Source organism: Macrotis lagotis, chromosome 7, assembly GCF_037893015.1.
Source record: "Macrotis lagotis isolate mMagLag1 chromosome 7, bilby.v1.9.chrom.fasta, whole genome shotgun sequence".
Taxonomy (NCBI): Eukaryota; Metazoa; Chordata; class Mammalia; order Peramelemorphia; family Peramelidae; genus Macrotis; species Macrotis lagotis.
In genome coordinates, this window is record NC_133664.1 from 150911233 (window position 1) to 150923584 (window position 12352).

Sequence of the window (12352 nt, forward strand, 5' to 3'; positions counted from 1 at the left end):
CTTTAGAGGAGAAAGTGAACCCTACATCACTTAAATCCAGTTCACCTATGTCTTGGCATCACTTCCCTTATGTTGTGGTCTTCTATGAGTATGAAAGGCAAACAACAATGGACCAAAGCTATACCTAACTATACCCCCCCCAACTACACACACTCACTCTCTCTCTCTCTCTCTCTCTCTCTCTCTCTCTCTCTCTCTCTCAATAATGCTGATCTATGGGTGAAAAAAGGTTCAAAACAAATAAATAAAAAAAAAACCCCTCTCTGATCTCCCTTAAGGGGGAATGGCTGCCCCAAATCTATACCCACCAGCCTGGCCCTTTGCCACTAATGCTCATTACAGAAAAGATTATCACAACCAAATGAATAGTGAATATATCTATTTATCAAAGCAAATAGAAATTAGAGAATTTAAAGAGATTATAGTAAAAAAATGCATAGAATGAAAGAGCTCTTTTGATGAAAGGTAGATGAGATCTCACATCAACTAAAAAAAGAGGCCCTGATCTCATCCAAAAAGAAATTCTGCAAAGTCTATAGAAAGGTTGATTAGAAATCAGAAGATATATTCAAGAACCAGTTTCCCCTACTCATCTGCAGCTTACAGTCTGTCTCTCTTGCTGTCTCCACATGGCTGGAGTCAGTTCCTTGGTTTGATACCACCCATGAATTCTAGATTGTCTCTTCTCCCCAAGTCATATTAATGCTTTCTGTTATTCAGATACATCACTGAATCAGCATTCTCTCCATAAATCAGTAGTTTCATAAAAATGCTCCAGTCTCTGCTGAAAACCCAAATTTTGCTTATACATATATATACATTGCATCTTTCTTTAGAATGGAAACTTCATGAGGATCAGAACTGTTTCATTTTTATATGCCCTATGTTAGGACAGTCCCTGATCCTTAATAAATAAATGCTTATTCACTAACTGAATGGTCTTTGTCATGAGGCTATGTTTGATTTCTGCAAACACACACACTTACATACACACATACACAAAAATATACCACCACAACCAACTGATGTTACCTGACCCCAACTCTCAGAATTACTATGTGAATATTTGGTATTTATTTATAGGCATATTTGCTATTTCCACAATAGAATAGAAGCAGGAACTATTTAATTTTTTTCCTTTCAATTCCCCAGCACCTAACACAGTTCCTCCCATATACCAAGTAGTCAATAAACACTTTTTGACTCTGTGATTGATTGAAGGGACTCAGATTGAAGTTTACCTGGTTTTGTCCTGGGTACAAAAAATATCTAGATAGGCTAACAAAGAAGCAGTTCTAATTTTCTATCATAGTTTTATTTTATTTCTTCTTCATATAACTTTTCCAAATATCTCATAAACATTGACATGTGATAAAACCACTAACAGAGAGGCAGACCAACAGCCAGACAGACTGGTATTGCTTGAAACTACTTTTAACCTCTGACTGGGCTGCTGAGAGGGTGGAATTTCAGTCAGGCTCAAATAAACCTGAATAAACACAGCTTTAAAATATTCAGTCTTATTCTCTCTGTGAAACCTCTTGACTGTTTCATCCCCAACCCCCATCCCAGTAAGGATTTGTTGACATTGCTGCTTAAAGCTTTAGGAATTAGGAAACTCAAATCAGCTGGTGATCATATTGCATTTTAATAAAGTAGGTAGCAATAATAGTTGTAGATTCACTTAAATCTGATGTTTTATTCTCTTTTTTTATTAGGGAAGCAGTGAACACCTTACTGAACATGGAAGAAATGCTGAAAAATGTGCAATATGCTGAAAGCATCCAAGGGCAAGCAAACTCTACTGTTAAACAACTGATTGATGAGATTCAAAAAATTGAAATAACAATACTAAAGGTATATTGCATCTACTTTGAAACTGTCCTGAATCTTTCTATAAAATGGCAATATGAATACAATGCAAACAGGGCAGTACTGGTATCACACACACAGACACACACACACACACAGAGTACTTTAAATTACTGTCCCACCTACTTCACAGAATTGAGCTAAGGATCAAAAAGAGTTTGTGTAGACTTTTATAATTTGCAAAGCACTTTCTTGTGTGCTGTCTCACTTGATAATCACAGTTCTAGAAGGCAGACCCAACCCAATATTACTATTCTGTCTTGAGAAATTTAATTCCCAATTGGATTAAGTGATCCCTGGATCAGGTTAGTATATACATCATCATCACTTGATGGTGAATCCTTTGACCATGGCAACCTTTAAAACTTTAGAAAATTTAAATTGGTTCTTGTTTCTCTGTAGTTGCTTTTTACTTCTGCACAACAGGATCAGAGTGACAGGAAAAGAAAGGGAGACTGAATATCCAGGATCACAGTATTAAATGACTGGTGTATGTTAATTTAATAGAAATATAAATGTGAGGCCCTAGCCTGATAGCCAACTAGTAGACATGCTACTGAAGGAGTTAAATCCTATCCTTCTTTCCAGTCAACATGGGACAATGGAAAAAGAACACTGTCTCTGGAGACAGAGGACCCAGATTCAAATCCACCTCTATATTTAAGATCTATCTCATCTTGGGAAAATCTTTTTAACCTCCCTATACCTCAGTTTCCTCACCTGTAAAATAAAGGGGTTGGACTTGAACTCTGAGGTCTAACTCTAGGCTCGTTATTTTATGATCTTATATTCACAAGCATTATGGAAGATTGGGAAGGACTTCTTATAGGAGATAGACTTTTCCTGAAACTTGAAGGAAGCCCTAGAAATGAGATGGAGATGAGGAGGGAGAGAATTTCAGGCTTGGGAACAAGTGAAGATGCCCAAAGGCAAGAGAGGAAGGGTTTGAGCAATTGAAAGGAGATTGGTGTTACTGGAACAAGCAGAGAAATATGGTGCCTAATAACAACACTTTAGAACATATACTTATGTGCAAATATACTTCCTTATAGAGAAGGAAGTTTTAAGATTATAAGAAACACTCATCAAAGGTATTTACTCATATCATAAAGTGCATCTCCCACAAAGTCAAACAAAAGAGAGACACTATAAATATTGAATTAATCCAGATACTCCTTTTTTTAAAGATATCATTGTATTAATTTGCATCAAAACCACAACACTACAGAGTCTCCTACATGAAAACCACAACCACATGAAAGAGTTTGGTTTATGAATCTACTCAGGAAAAACCAGGTGGATAAAGGATGCTTATTGTTCACATTAACATATGCAATTAGCAGCTAGGAGGTGAAGTGGGTAGATATCAAGAAAGACCTAAGTTCAAGTGTGGCCTTACTAGCTGTGTGACCTTGGGCAAGTCACATAACCTCTTTTTTTTCTCTATTTTCTCATCTATAAAATGAGAATAATAGCACCTATTTCACAAGGTAGCTGAGAGGTTCAAATGAGATATAATTTGTAAAGCATTTTGCAAATCTTAAAATGCTATATAAATGGTAGCTATTGTTTTATGATTGTTATTAAACATATATTATATATAACATATATATATGATATATATATAATAAAATGGTTTCTTTTACTTGAAAGATTTGAGAACCAGGGCAATAGGCTACTTGTTTCACATGTTATAAAAGTTTTGCCTTTCTAATTTTTCCCCAAAAATTTAGGCTGAAAACTTCACCAATAAGACTGATGATGAGTTGGAACATATATCAAGTCAACAGTCTACACTGGAAGATGAAATCTCCACCCTGAAAAAAAAGATACTGAGGACTCGAGACCAGGCTCTCAGCACTAAAGCCCAGGCAAAATCAGCCCAGGATCAAGCTAACATCACTGAGGAGGTTTGTTTTAGTCCTTCAAGAGTTTATCAAAAGAAAAGGAGCAGACTCACCTGGAGCACATCCTTTGGTGCATCTAGGTGGATAGAGCACTGGCCCTGGAATCAGGAGTCCCTGAGTTCAAATCTGGCCTTAGATCCACCCTTTAATAATTTAATAATTATGCCTTTAATAACTACCTAGCTGTGTGGCCTTGGGCAAGTCACTTAACCTCATTACCTTGCCAAAAAAGAAAAATAAAAGGAGCAGTTTCTTGTTAAATGACATCTTACTGAGAATTGACAAGTGGCCCAGCTACAATAACAGTTTCATGAATGTTTATTATTGACTGATTGACTGCTAGGTCTGCCACTTTAGTCCCAGATTTTTGTTATTAACCTACATTTTAGGACTATCCTTATCCTTAAATTTTAGGTCTAGGGTCTGCAGCCAAAGAATCAATATATGCCCATATGACCCTCAGAGGGTGTGTGTCTGTGTGTAGAGAGGGGAGCAATGGAAAAGAGGGTGGGGATAGCAGAGAAGGGGAGAAGTTTGGTACTCAGAAGCACTTTATAGATGTCAGGATCCTCCAGCTACATCCCATCTGGAACCTCCTTCTGCTGCCCACCCAGGAAGGAAGGAAGGATGGGAGGAAGGAAGGAAGGAAGGAAGGAAGGAAGGAAGGAAGGAAGGAAGGAAGGAAGGAAGGAAAGGGGAAGGAGGAAAGGAAGGAAAGGAAGGAAAAGGATGAAAGAAAGAAAGGGGAAGGAAGGAAATAAGTATTTAAGTGCCTACTTTATGACAGGTACCTACTCTTTTAAGTGATTTATACATATATATATGTATGTATATATTATATATTTCATTTAATCCCTGAACTTCATCCTTGACAGTTCTCCTGATATTTCAGAACATATACTTTCCATACATTTCCTATTTCAAACCTTTTTTGAGTTTCCAAATTCAAGTGAATATCTTCCTTTAGATGGCACTCGCATTTTTAAACATAATAAAATAAAATCCCAAATTCTTACCTTGAATTATTATTATAATCCAGTTACTTTGCCCAATCAGTAGAAATCACTTATGATGCAGAAACAAAGCAGCAGGAGAGACAGTCACATGTCCAAAAGATACACATCTAGAAATAAAATCAGAGGTAGAGTTACTGTTTAATTAAGCAGATGTGGAAAAATCAGCCATTAAAATGGGCTTTGGAAGGTTGAGTAACCCAGGAAAGCCATTCCTTATGGGAGCCAATTTCCTTAAAAGCCTGTGTTCTCTTCTCTGTAGTGTTTCATTTTCTTCAAAGACAATCATCACCATATAAACATAGATCTTTAAAGTCACTTTTTTAAAAGTGAAATTCTGAGTTGTAACTGCTAGCTTTAAGTTTCTGATCCAGGAAAACTTTTTTCCCCCGATTTCAAGAAAATCTTTTAAGATTTTCTGTGAAAAGCAAAAAGCTCAAAAATAGAGGTTCATCTCACTCTGTCTTTGTTCAGTTCATTCACTGAACAAATATTAATGATAACTTTCAGTGTGCCTAACACTGTACTAGAGCAACTGGTGGTACAGAAGACAGAATGCCATCTCTCTGAGTTCAAATGTGACCTCATATGCTTACTACTTATATGACCTTGAGCAAGTCACTTAATATTGTTTGCCTCAATTTCGTCATCTATAAAATAAGCCAGAGAATGGCAAACCACTCTATCTTTGCTAAGAATACCTCAAATAGGGGCAGCTAGGTGGTGCAATGGATAGAGCACTGGCCCTGCAGTCAGGAGGACCTGAGTTCAAATTTGACCTCAGACACTTAATAATTACCTAGCTGTGTGGCCTTGGGCATGTTACTTAACCCCATTGCCTTACATAATCCCCCCCCAAAAAAGAAAAGAAATAAATAAAGAAAACCCAAAATGGAATTATGAAGAGTTAGACATGACTCAAAAATTCTTGAACAGCAACAACAAAGCCAAAAGCATAGGATAGGATCTTAGAACTGGAACTAGAAGTTACCTTAGAGGAAACAGAGGTTAAAGAGATTAAGTCATCGCACAGGTAGTGTCAAGGGTAGGATTTGAATCCAAGTCTTCTGATTCCAGATCCAATTTTCTTTTCTAAGGGTAGTTTTCTCATCTGTCAAATGATTCTAATAAGTGTGTCTGACTACCGAACAAAGGTATTATGAAAATGTAATGGAAACATCACCTATATAGTAAAATACCACAGAAATGAAAAATGTTGTTAATAAAATATTATCAGTATCATTATTAATAGGAAAATGGAAGAAAAGAGCTTACATTTGAGTTGCAGAGCAGAATTTAGAGAATACTAGCCTACATTTATATAATGCTTTAGCCTTTACAGAGCAATTATCTCTCAAGGAAACTGTGAGATATATTATCTATATATAACTATGCTTGAAACCGAGGGTTGGAGAGGTAAAATAATTGTCCCAAAGTCACACATTTAGTAGGGACTACAGCAAGGATTCAAACTTCCTTTGCACCATCACACTGCCTCTCTCTGTAGGGTGGTTTCATTTAACCTTACTATCCCTTCCATCTATGGTCTCCTAGCAGTATAAACTCCTATTAACCATAAGTAAGAATCAATGACTTGGGAGTTGTGACCCTGATGCTAACCATGTATCTATTTCTCTGAACCTTACTTTCTTCATTTGTAAGATGGAGGTGATGTATACTGCTATACATACAAAACAATAGCGAACTTACATTATTGGGTCACAAAGAATCAGACACAACTGAAAGAACTGACATTACTGGTAGTTTCAGGGAAAGTATTTTGTAAATTATTTGGCATATAACTAAACCAGCATTAGTGTGTTTTTTTAAAATTATTATTATGAACTACCACCCCTGGCTCTATTCATCTCCCCTACTATTCCCTCTCAAATTCTTTTGTTCTAACTTTGGTACCTCTTACCCTCCACCTCAACACTGACTCAAAGATTACCTATCTAATCATGAAGGTCTTCTCTTAGTCTTCATTTTCTTCAAAAGCTTTGCCATATTTATCACTGCTTTAGCCTCTCATTCTCTTTACTCCCCCAATTTTCAAAGCTCTTTTTGTCCTTGGCTTCCTTTATAGTTCACTTTACTAGTTCTCCTCCTCTGATTATTCCTGCTTCCTTCACTGACTCTTTATCTTTCCTTCCTACGAAGGTTGTTCCCCAGAGTCTCCTACATTAGCTAACATCCTCTTGTCTGACTTCCCTACTAACCCCTCCCATAATCAGAATGACTGTCATGGGAGAGTGCACATTCCTACCTCTGTCTAGAACTTCCTACTTTCTTTCCAAAAGAACTTAAACTAAGACTTTTTCAAGTCCTAGTTTAAGTCACCCAAAGCCTTCTCTATTTCATATTGATCTGTCCCTTCCCTGAACTCCTACAGGACTTGTGTGTGCCACACATCTTAACAAATGATTCAGTTAAATCAATATAACAGACCTAGGGATTCAAGAATCAGAAATGACTCAAGGAGCTGACATTTTACTAGGACAGGGGAAGACCATAGGATGCTTGTCTTCAGAGAAACCAGTACATATGAGATGACTTAAAAGGAACTGAAAGCATCAGATTAAAATTTAAGGGAAAAAAAAAACTTAAGGGAGTAGAAAAGGAAGGGAAGGGAGGAGGAAGTGAATTCCAGCCATGGGGAACATGCTCTCCAAAGACAGAGATAAGAGATGAAATACAGATGGCATTCCAGGAATAGTATTAGGTCAGCTTCGTTTTAGGATCAGAGTATCAGAGATTTAAAGTTGAGAAGAACTTTGGGATAGAGAGTTGAACCCTTTACTTTACAGATGAGACAGTTAAAGCCAAGAGAAGATAAGTGACTTACTTGGTCATATGGCTAGTAAGAATCTGAGATAGGGTTCAAATCTACAACATCTTGACTCCAAATCCAGCATTATATTCACTATACTATACTACCTCTCATACTGTTCTGCCTTTTGTATATAGAATACTAACTAGATTATAACCTCCAAGAAGCATCTATTCTTAATGCAAATAGGTGCTTGAATGGCTCTAGATCTAGGGTCAAGGAAGAACCAAGTTCAGATTTATCTATGTCACCCTGGGTAAGTCATTTAGCCTAGTTCTGCCTCAGTTTCTTCATTAGTAAAATCAGAAGTAAAAATAGCAACTATTTCCCAGAATTGTTGTGAGCATCTAATCTAATAATATTTGTAACCTACTTCGCAAAGTTTAAAGTACGGCTTCTGTGCTAATTAACCATGATAAAACTTTTTATATGTATTATTCTATTTTATTCTTACAATAATCTTGTAAAGTAGACTGTACAAATAAATTCATTTTATATATGAGGAAACTGAACCACAGAATGGGTTAAGTGAGTTGTCCAAGATAACTTGGTTGATAAATAAATAGTAAAGCTCCCAGGAAGGACATATGTCTTCTGACTCCAAAACCACAGTTCTTTCCATTGTATCACAGATGACTCATTAGGGGTAATTCAAATATCACATTAATTAGAATATTATTTCTCTTGTATCCACTTTCAAATCATAGCAAAAGTATGTTCAGCTCCCAGTAGGTGGCTAATAAATACTACATGATGATGATTGATGGTGGTCTTTACTCTTGTTATAGGATTTCATCAATCTAAAAAAACAATTTACAATTCTTCAAGATAAGACGAACTCTAAAGGATCCATGAAGGGAATGCTCAGTAAAGTCAAACAGTTAAAAGAAGAAGCAGAAAAATTGGCTGGGGAGACAGAGGGAAAAATGCAACGAATAAAAGGTATTCATAATCCATTACTTTGCGCAAATAACTTAAAATTTTTTCTTTGATAGTGAACAAAATATGGATAAAACCATAGTAATAAATCTCTAATATATGGAACATATTCCTGTGACTTTTTACACCGTTGATTCATTCAATAATCATTTATGGAATTCCTCTTATCTACAAGGCATCCTGCCAGACTCTGATGGAGATAAATGATGAATAAGATGCAACCTCTGCCCTTAAGGAGTTTACTACCTAGTAGGGAGATAAGATACTTACACAAATAACCATACTACAAAGTAAAGGAGGGATACCAACATGAGAAATATAAACAGAGTATTTTAAGAGTCTAGTTTCCATGTGTTTGGACTGACCCTTATCCCTGGAATGTATGTGTTTGTACTGTATAATAAATACATACAATATTAATATTATATATATAATATTTATATAATATACTTTACTTATCTTGCCTCCTCACTTCAATCTCTTGGAAATCTCTAGTTTCCTTCAAGATTCAACCATCTTCTCTATGAAAGCCTTCTCTTGCCCCCTCCAGCTGCTAATGTCCCTCAAATATCACTTCGTATTTATTTTTATGTTTTATATGTACAATTGTATTTGGGGAGAGTTGGTTCATGACTAATTGTTCTCCACTCTTAGAAAATTTGATAAAATTACAGAAAAGGGAACAGAGCATAAAGACAAAGTTAATATCACACCTATGTAAAGTGTTAAAGAACTGGGAATTGATCTGTGAAGAAGAATGATCTCAGTTGATTAATCCACCCAGTAGACAGGAGTTAGTCTCATAAGAACACAAGGTGAAGAAAAAAGACAGATTCCTGCTGTGTCAGTGGCATGAGTTTTCTTCATGTACATATATTAAATCTTCTCATGAATGTTCTATATATTTGTGGAAGAATGTACCCCCAAGTCTAAAGGGAGAGTATTCCATACCTCTTGTTCTTAATACAGCAACTTAATAAATGCTTTTGCTTTGAGTTAATTGTATCTAATTTGAACTCATTGTGGCTCACCATTCATATAAGCATTCTAGTAGGGACTTATGATTTATGGTATACATTATGTGCATACATGTGTGTGCATGCATATATGGGGGGTATACATAAATACAAATATATAAAGTCTAATTTCCTCATTTTGCAGATGAGACTCAGAGGTTTTGAGTGATTTCCTCAAGGCCCCCCAGTAAATGGGGGGATTCAGATCTGGGTTTACCTGATTCCCAAGTCCAGGACTCTACCAATGAAGTCATGGATAAATAAAATCAAATAAAATGCCTTAAAACCTTCCCTTAAAAGTTCTAAAGCTATTCCACTTAAAGTATTATAACTGCAATATAACATTCCACTGCTCTTTGCTTTTCTTCCCACTTTGAACACTGAAAAGTTAATTAATGTTAAACCTATAATAGGACAGGTAAAGTGCTCATTCTATCACGTCAATAAGAGAGGCTTAAATCACATATGCTGGACTCTACCTCTACTAGTAAGAAAGAAATGCCTATATAACCCAAGTACATAAAAGAATGAAAGGTCACACATGTATTAAAACATTCCTAGCAGTATCTTTTGTTATTGCAAAGAAAAAGTAAAGTCAATATTCGTGACTTGGAAAATGGCTAAACAAATTGCTGTCCAAAAATGTAACCGATCATTGCGCCATAAGAGGTGAAGAATATCCAGAATATCAAGAATTTAGAGAAACATGGAAAGACACATGAACTGATGCAGAGTAAATTAAGCAGAACTAGGAAAAACACATATGTTGAAAAAAAATTAAGTAGAAAAGAACCAAACCAAAACAAAACCTGAAAACTATGTAATTATTTTGACTAAGCTTGACCCCAGGAAAAAAGATAAGAAAATACATCACCCTCCCTTTTTTTTTCCAAAAGTGGAAGTATGGAACATTATACATATTTACAGACTTAATGGATATATTATTTTGCTGAACTACTTTCTCTTTTATATTTTTTGTTGCAAGGGAACATAAATGAAAGTGATTTAAAAACGAGACAAAAATGTTTAAATTTGAATAAAAAAAGAGATATCACTAGAATTCTAGGAAGGGAAATTTGGAATTTATTAATTTGAAAGTGTAAAGCTGGGATACCTAGCAAATACAATAGTTCTCAAAAGCTTAAGCGATGTCGCTATTCTGTTGTAATCACCCAGTTGCTCTACCCAGTTCCCACCCAAATACCCACCAGTATACTTCCACCTTAGTCATACCTTCCCCCTGTGATGAATCCCTTTTCTTAAATTTCCAGGAATTTTCAATAGAGAGGAGAGAATAGCTAGCAACAGTCCATCACCACACACACACACACACACACACACACACACACACAGACACACACACACAAACACAGACAAAAATAAGCAGAAAGTCACTGAGTAGAAAATAAATTAACGTCTTTTTTTTTAAATGAAGCAAAAATAACTAGAACAAATCTTTAAAAGTTTTTTGTCCTACTGTCTGGCTCCTCACTGTAATCCACAGTCATCACCTGTGTTTTCATTTCCAACTTATTTCTAACAACCAAAAAATATATTAGGCTCTTAAATGATTAATGTCGCTGTAGAGATCTTATTAACCGAGGCCAAAAAACTCCAAAGTCAATAAAACATTTGCTCCAATTTGCATGATATCCTTGAAAATTTTAATTAAAAAGATTAGATTAGGTAGCAAAAATGTCATTAAAACATATGTAAACTTCCAAACTAGCAAAAAAGTGGGAGTTGAAAAGGAACTATTTTTTTCCAATATATAGTTTCATCTCATTTTTTTTTCTTTCAGATTTAGAAAAGAAGATCCAAGTCTTGAACCAAACTAAGCAAGAGAAAGTCAATCAACTGAAGCAACTAGAAAATCATGTCAAAGCTATTAAAAATGAAATTGTCGACAAAGAAAATAAATATGCTACCTGCCGCATCTAGGCAAATTTAGAAGATTAGAATTGCTTCCATATATTCTGGTTACTGATTAAAGCCCCCTACTCAGAATTATAGAGTCCTAGAAATTGGAATGGTTCTCAGAAGTCATTTGTCCAACTAGTCCCCAAAGCAAGAATGTCTATTTCCAACTGCCACTGGGGGTGGAAATCAGAAAAAAACTATTGTGATGTCAGATAAAGCAGGGTTGGGTCTGTCTCTGTGTCATCTGTCTGTCTGGAGTTTCTCTACCCTCTGTACTGCTTTTTCTTGATGTTGTAGTTGACCAAGGAATTAGTGCCAGGAAAATGTCACATTTTTATGAAAATAGGAAAGAAGAAACAAAAGGTTTTCAAGCAGCTTTTTCCTCTTGACATTTTTCCCTTCTGTTAGTTTAAAGGGGGGAAATGGGGCAGAAATTAGGTATGCAAAGCAATTATATTTAAATAAACATGGATTCATGCTTATGCTATTTCTTCAAATGAACTTTAATTTTTACTGAATCACAATATTCTGGATGGAATCAATATTCCATTTAAAATTACCTAGAATATGATAGATTTTTCTATTCATTTCTGTTTGAGTTATTGTTCACATTTATTCTAACAAATGCAGGTCATCTAAATAAAATATTTGTGACTTAAACAGGGTGACTTACTTGAGTGACACCTTTTATACACAATTATTCTATAAACTAAAGAATTACTTTGTGGTTTCCTCCCCTTCCACATACCTACTTCCAATTCCATGAGGTGATATTAGGGAAATTGATCTTATGCTTATCTATAAATCAGAATGTGTTTCTGTGTAGTATTACCATAAATCTTGGCAATGATAAAA

General features: G+C 35.5%; 1 protein-coding gene across 2 annotated transcripts in view; it reads left to right on the plus strand.

The window, feature by feature from the left end:
* Window positions 1–12030, plus strand: part of LAMB4 (laminin subunit beta 4) — a 131224-nt gene extending 119194 nt beyond the window's left edge. For both annotated transcript variants that reach the window (XM_074193922.1, XM_074193923.1), the window contains 4 exons: window positions 1719–1857; window positions 3606–3782; window positions 8411–8564; window positions 11379–12030. In XM_074193922.1, the coding sequence (XP_074050023.1) occupies window positions 1719–1857; window positions 3606–3782; window positions 8411–8564; window positions 11379–11518 (610 nt within the window). In that variant the 3' untranslated portion in view covers window positions 11519–12030. The remainder of the gene's footprint in view (window positions 1–1718; window positions 1858–3605; window positions 3783–8410; window positions 8565–11378) is intronic.
* Window positions 12031–12352: the final 322 nt, after the last annotated feature.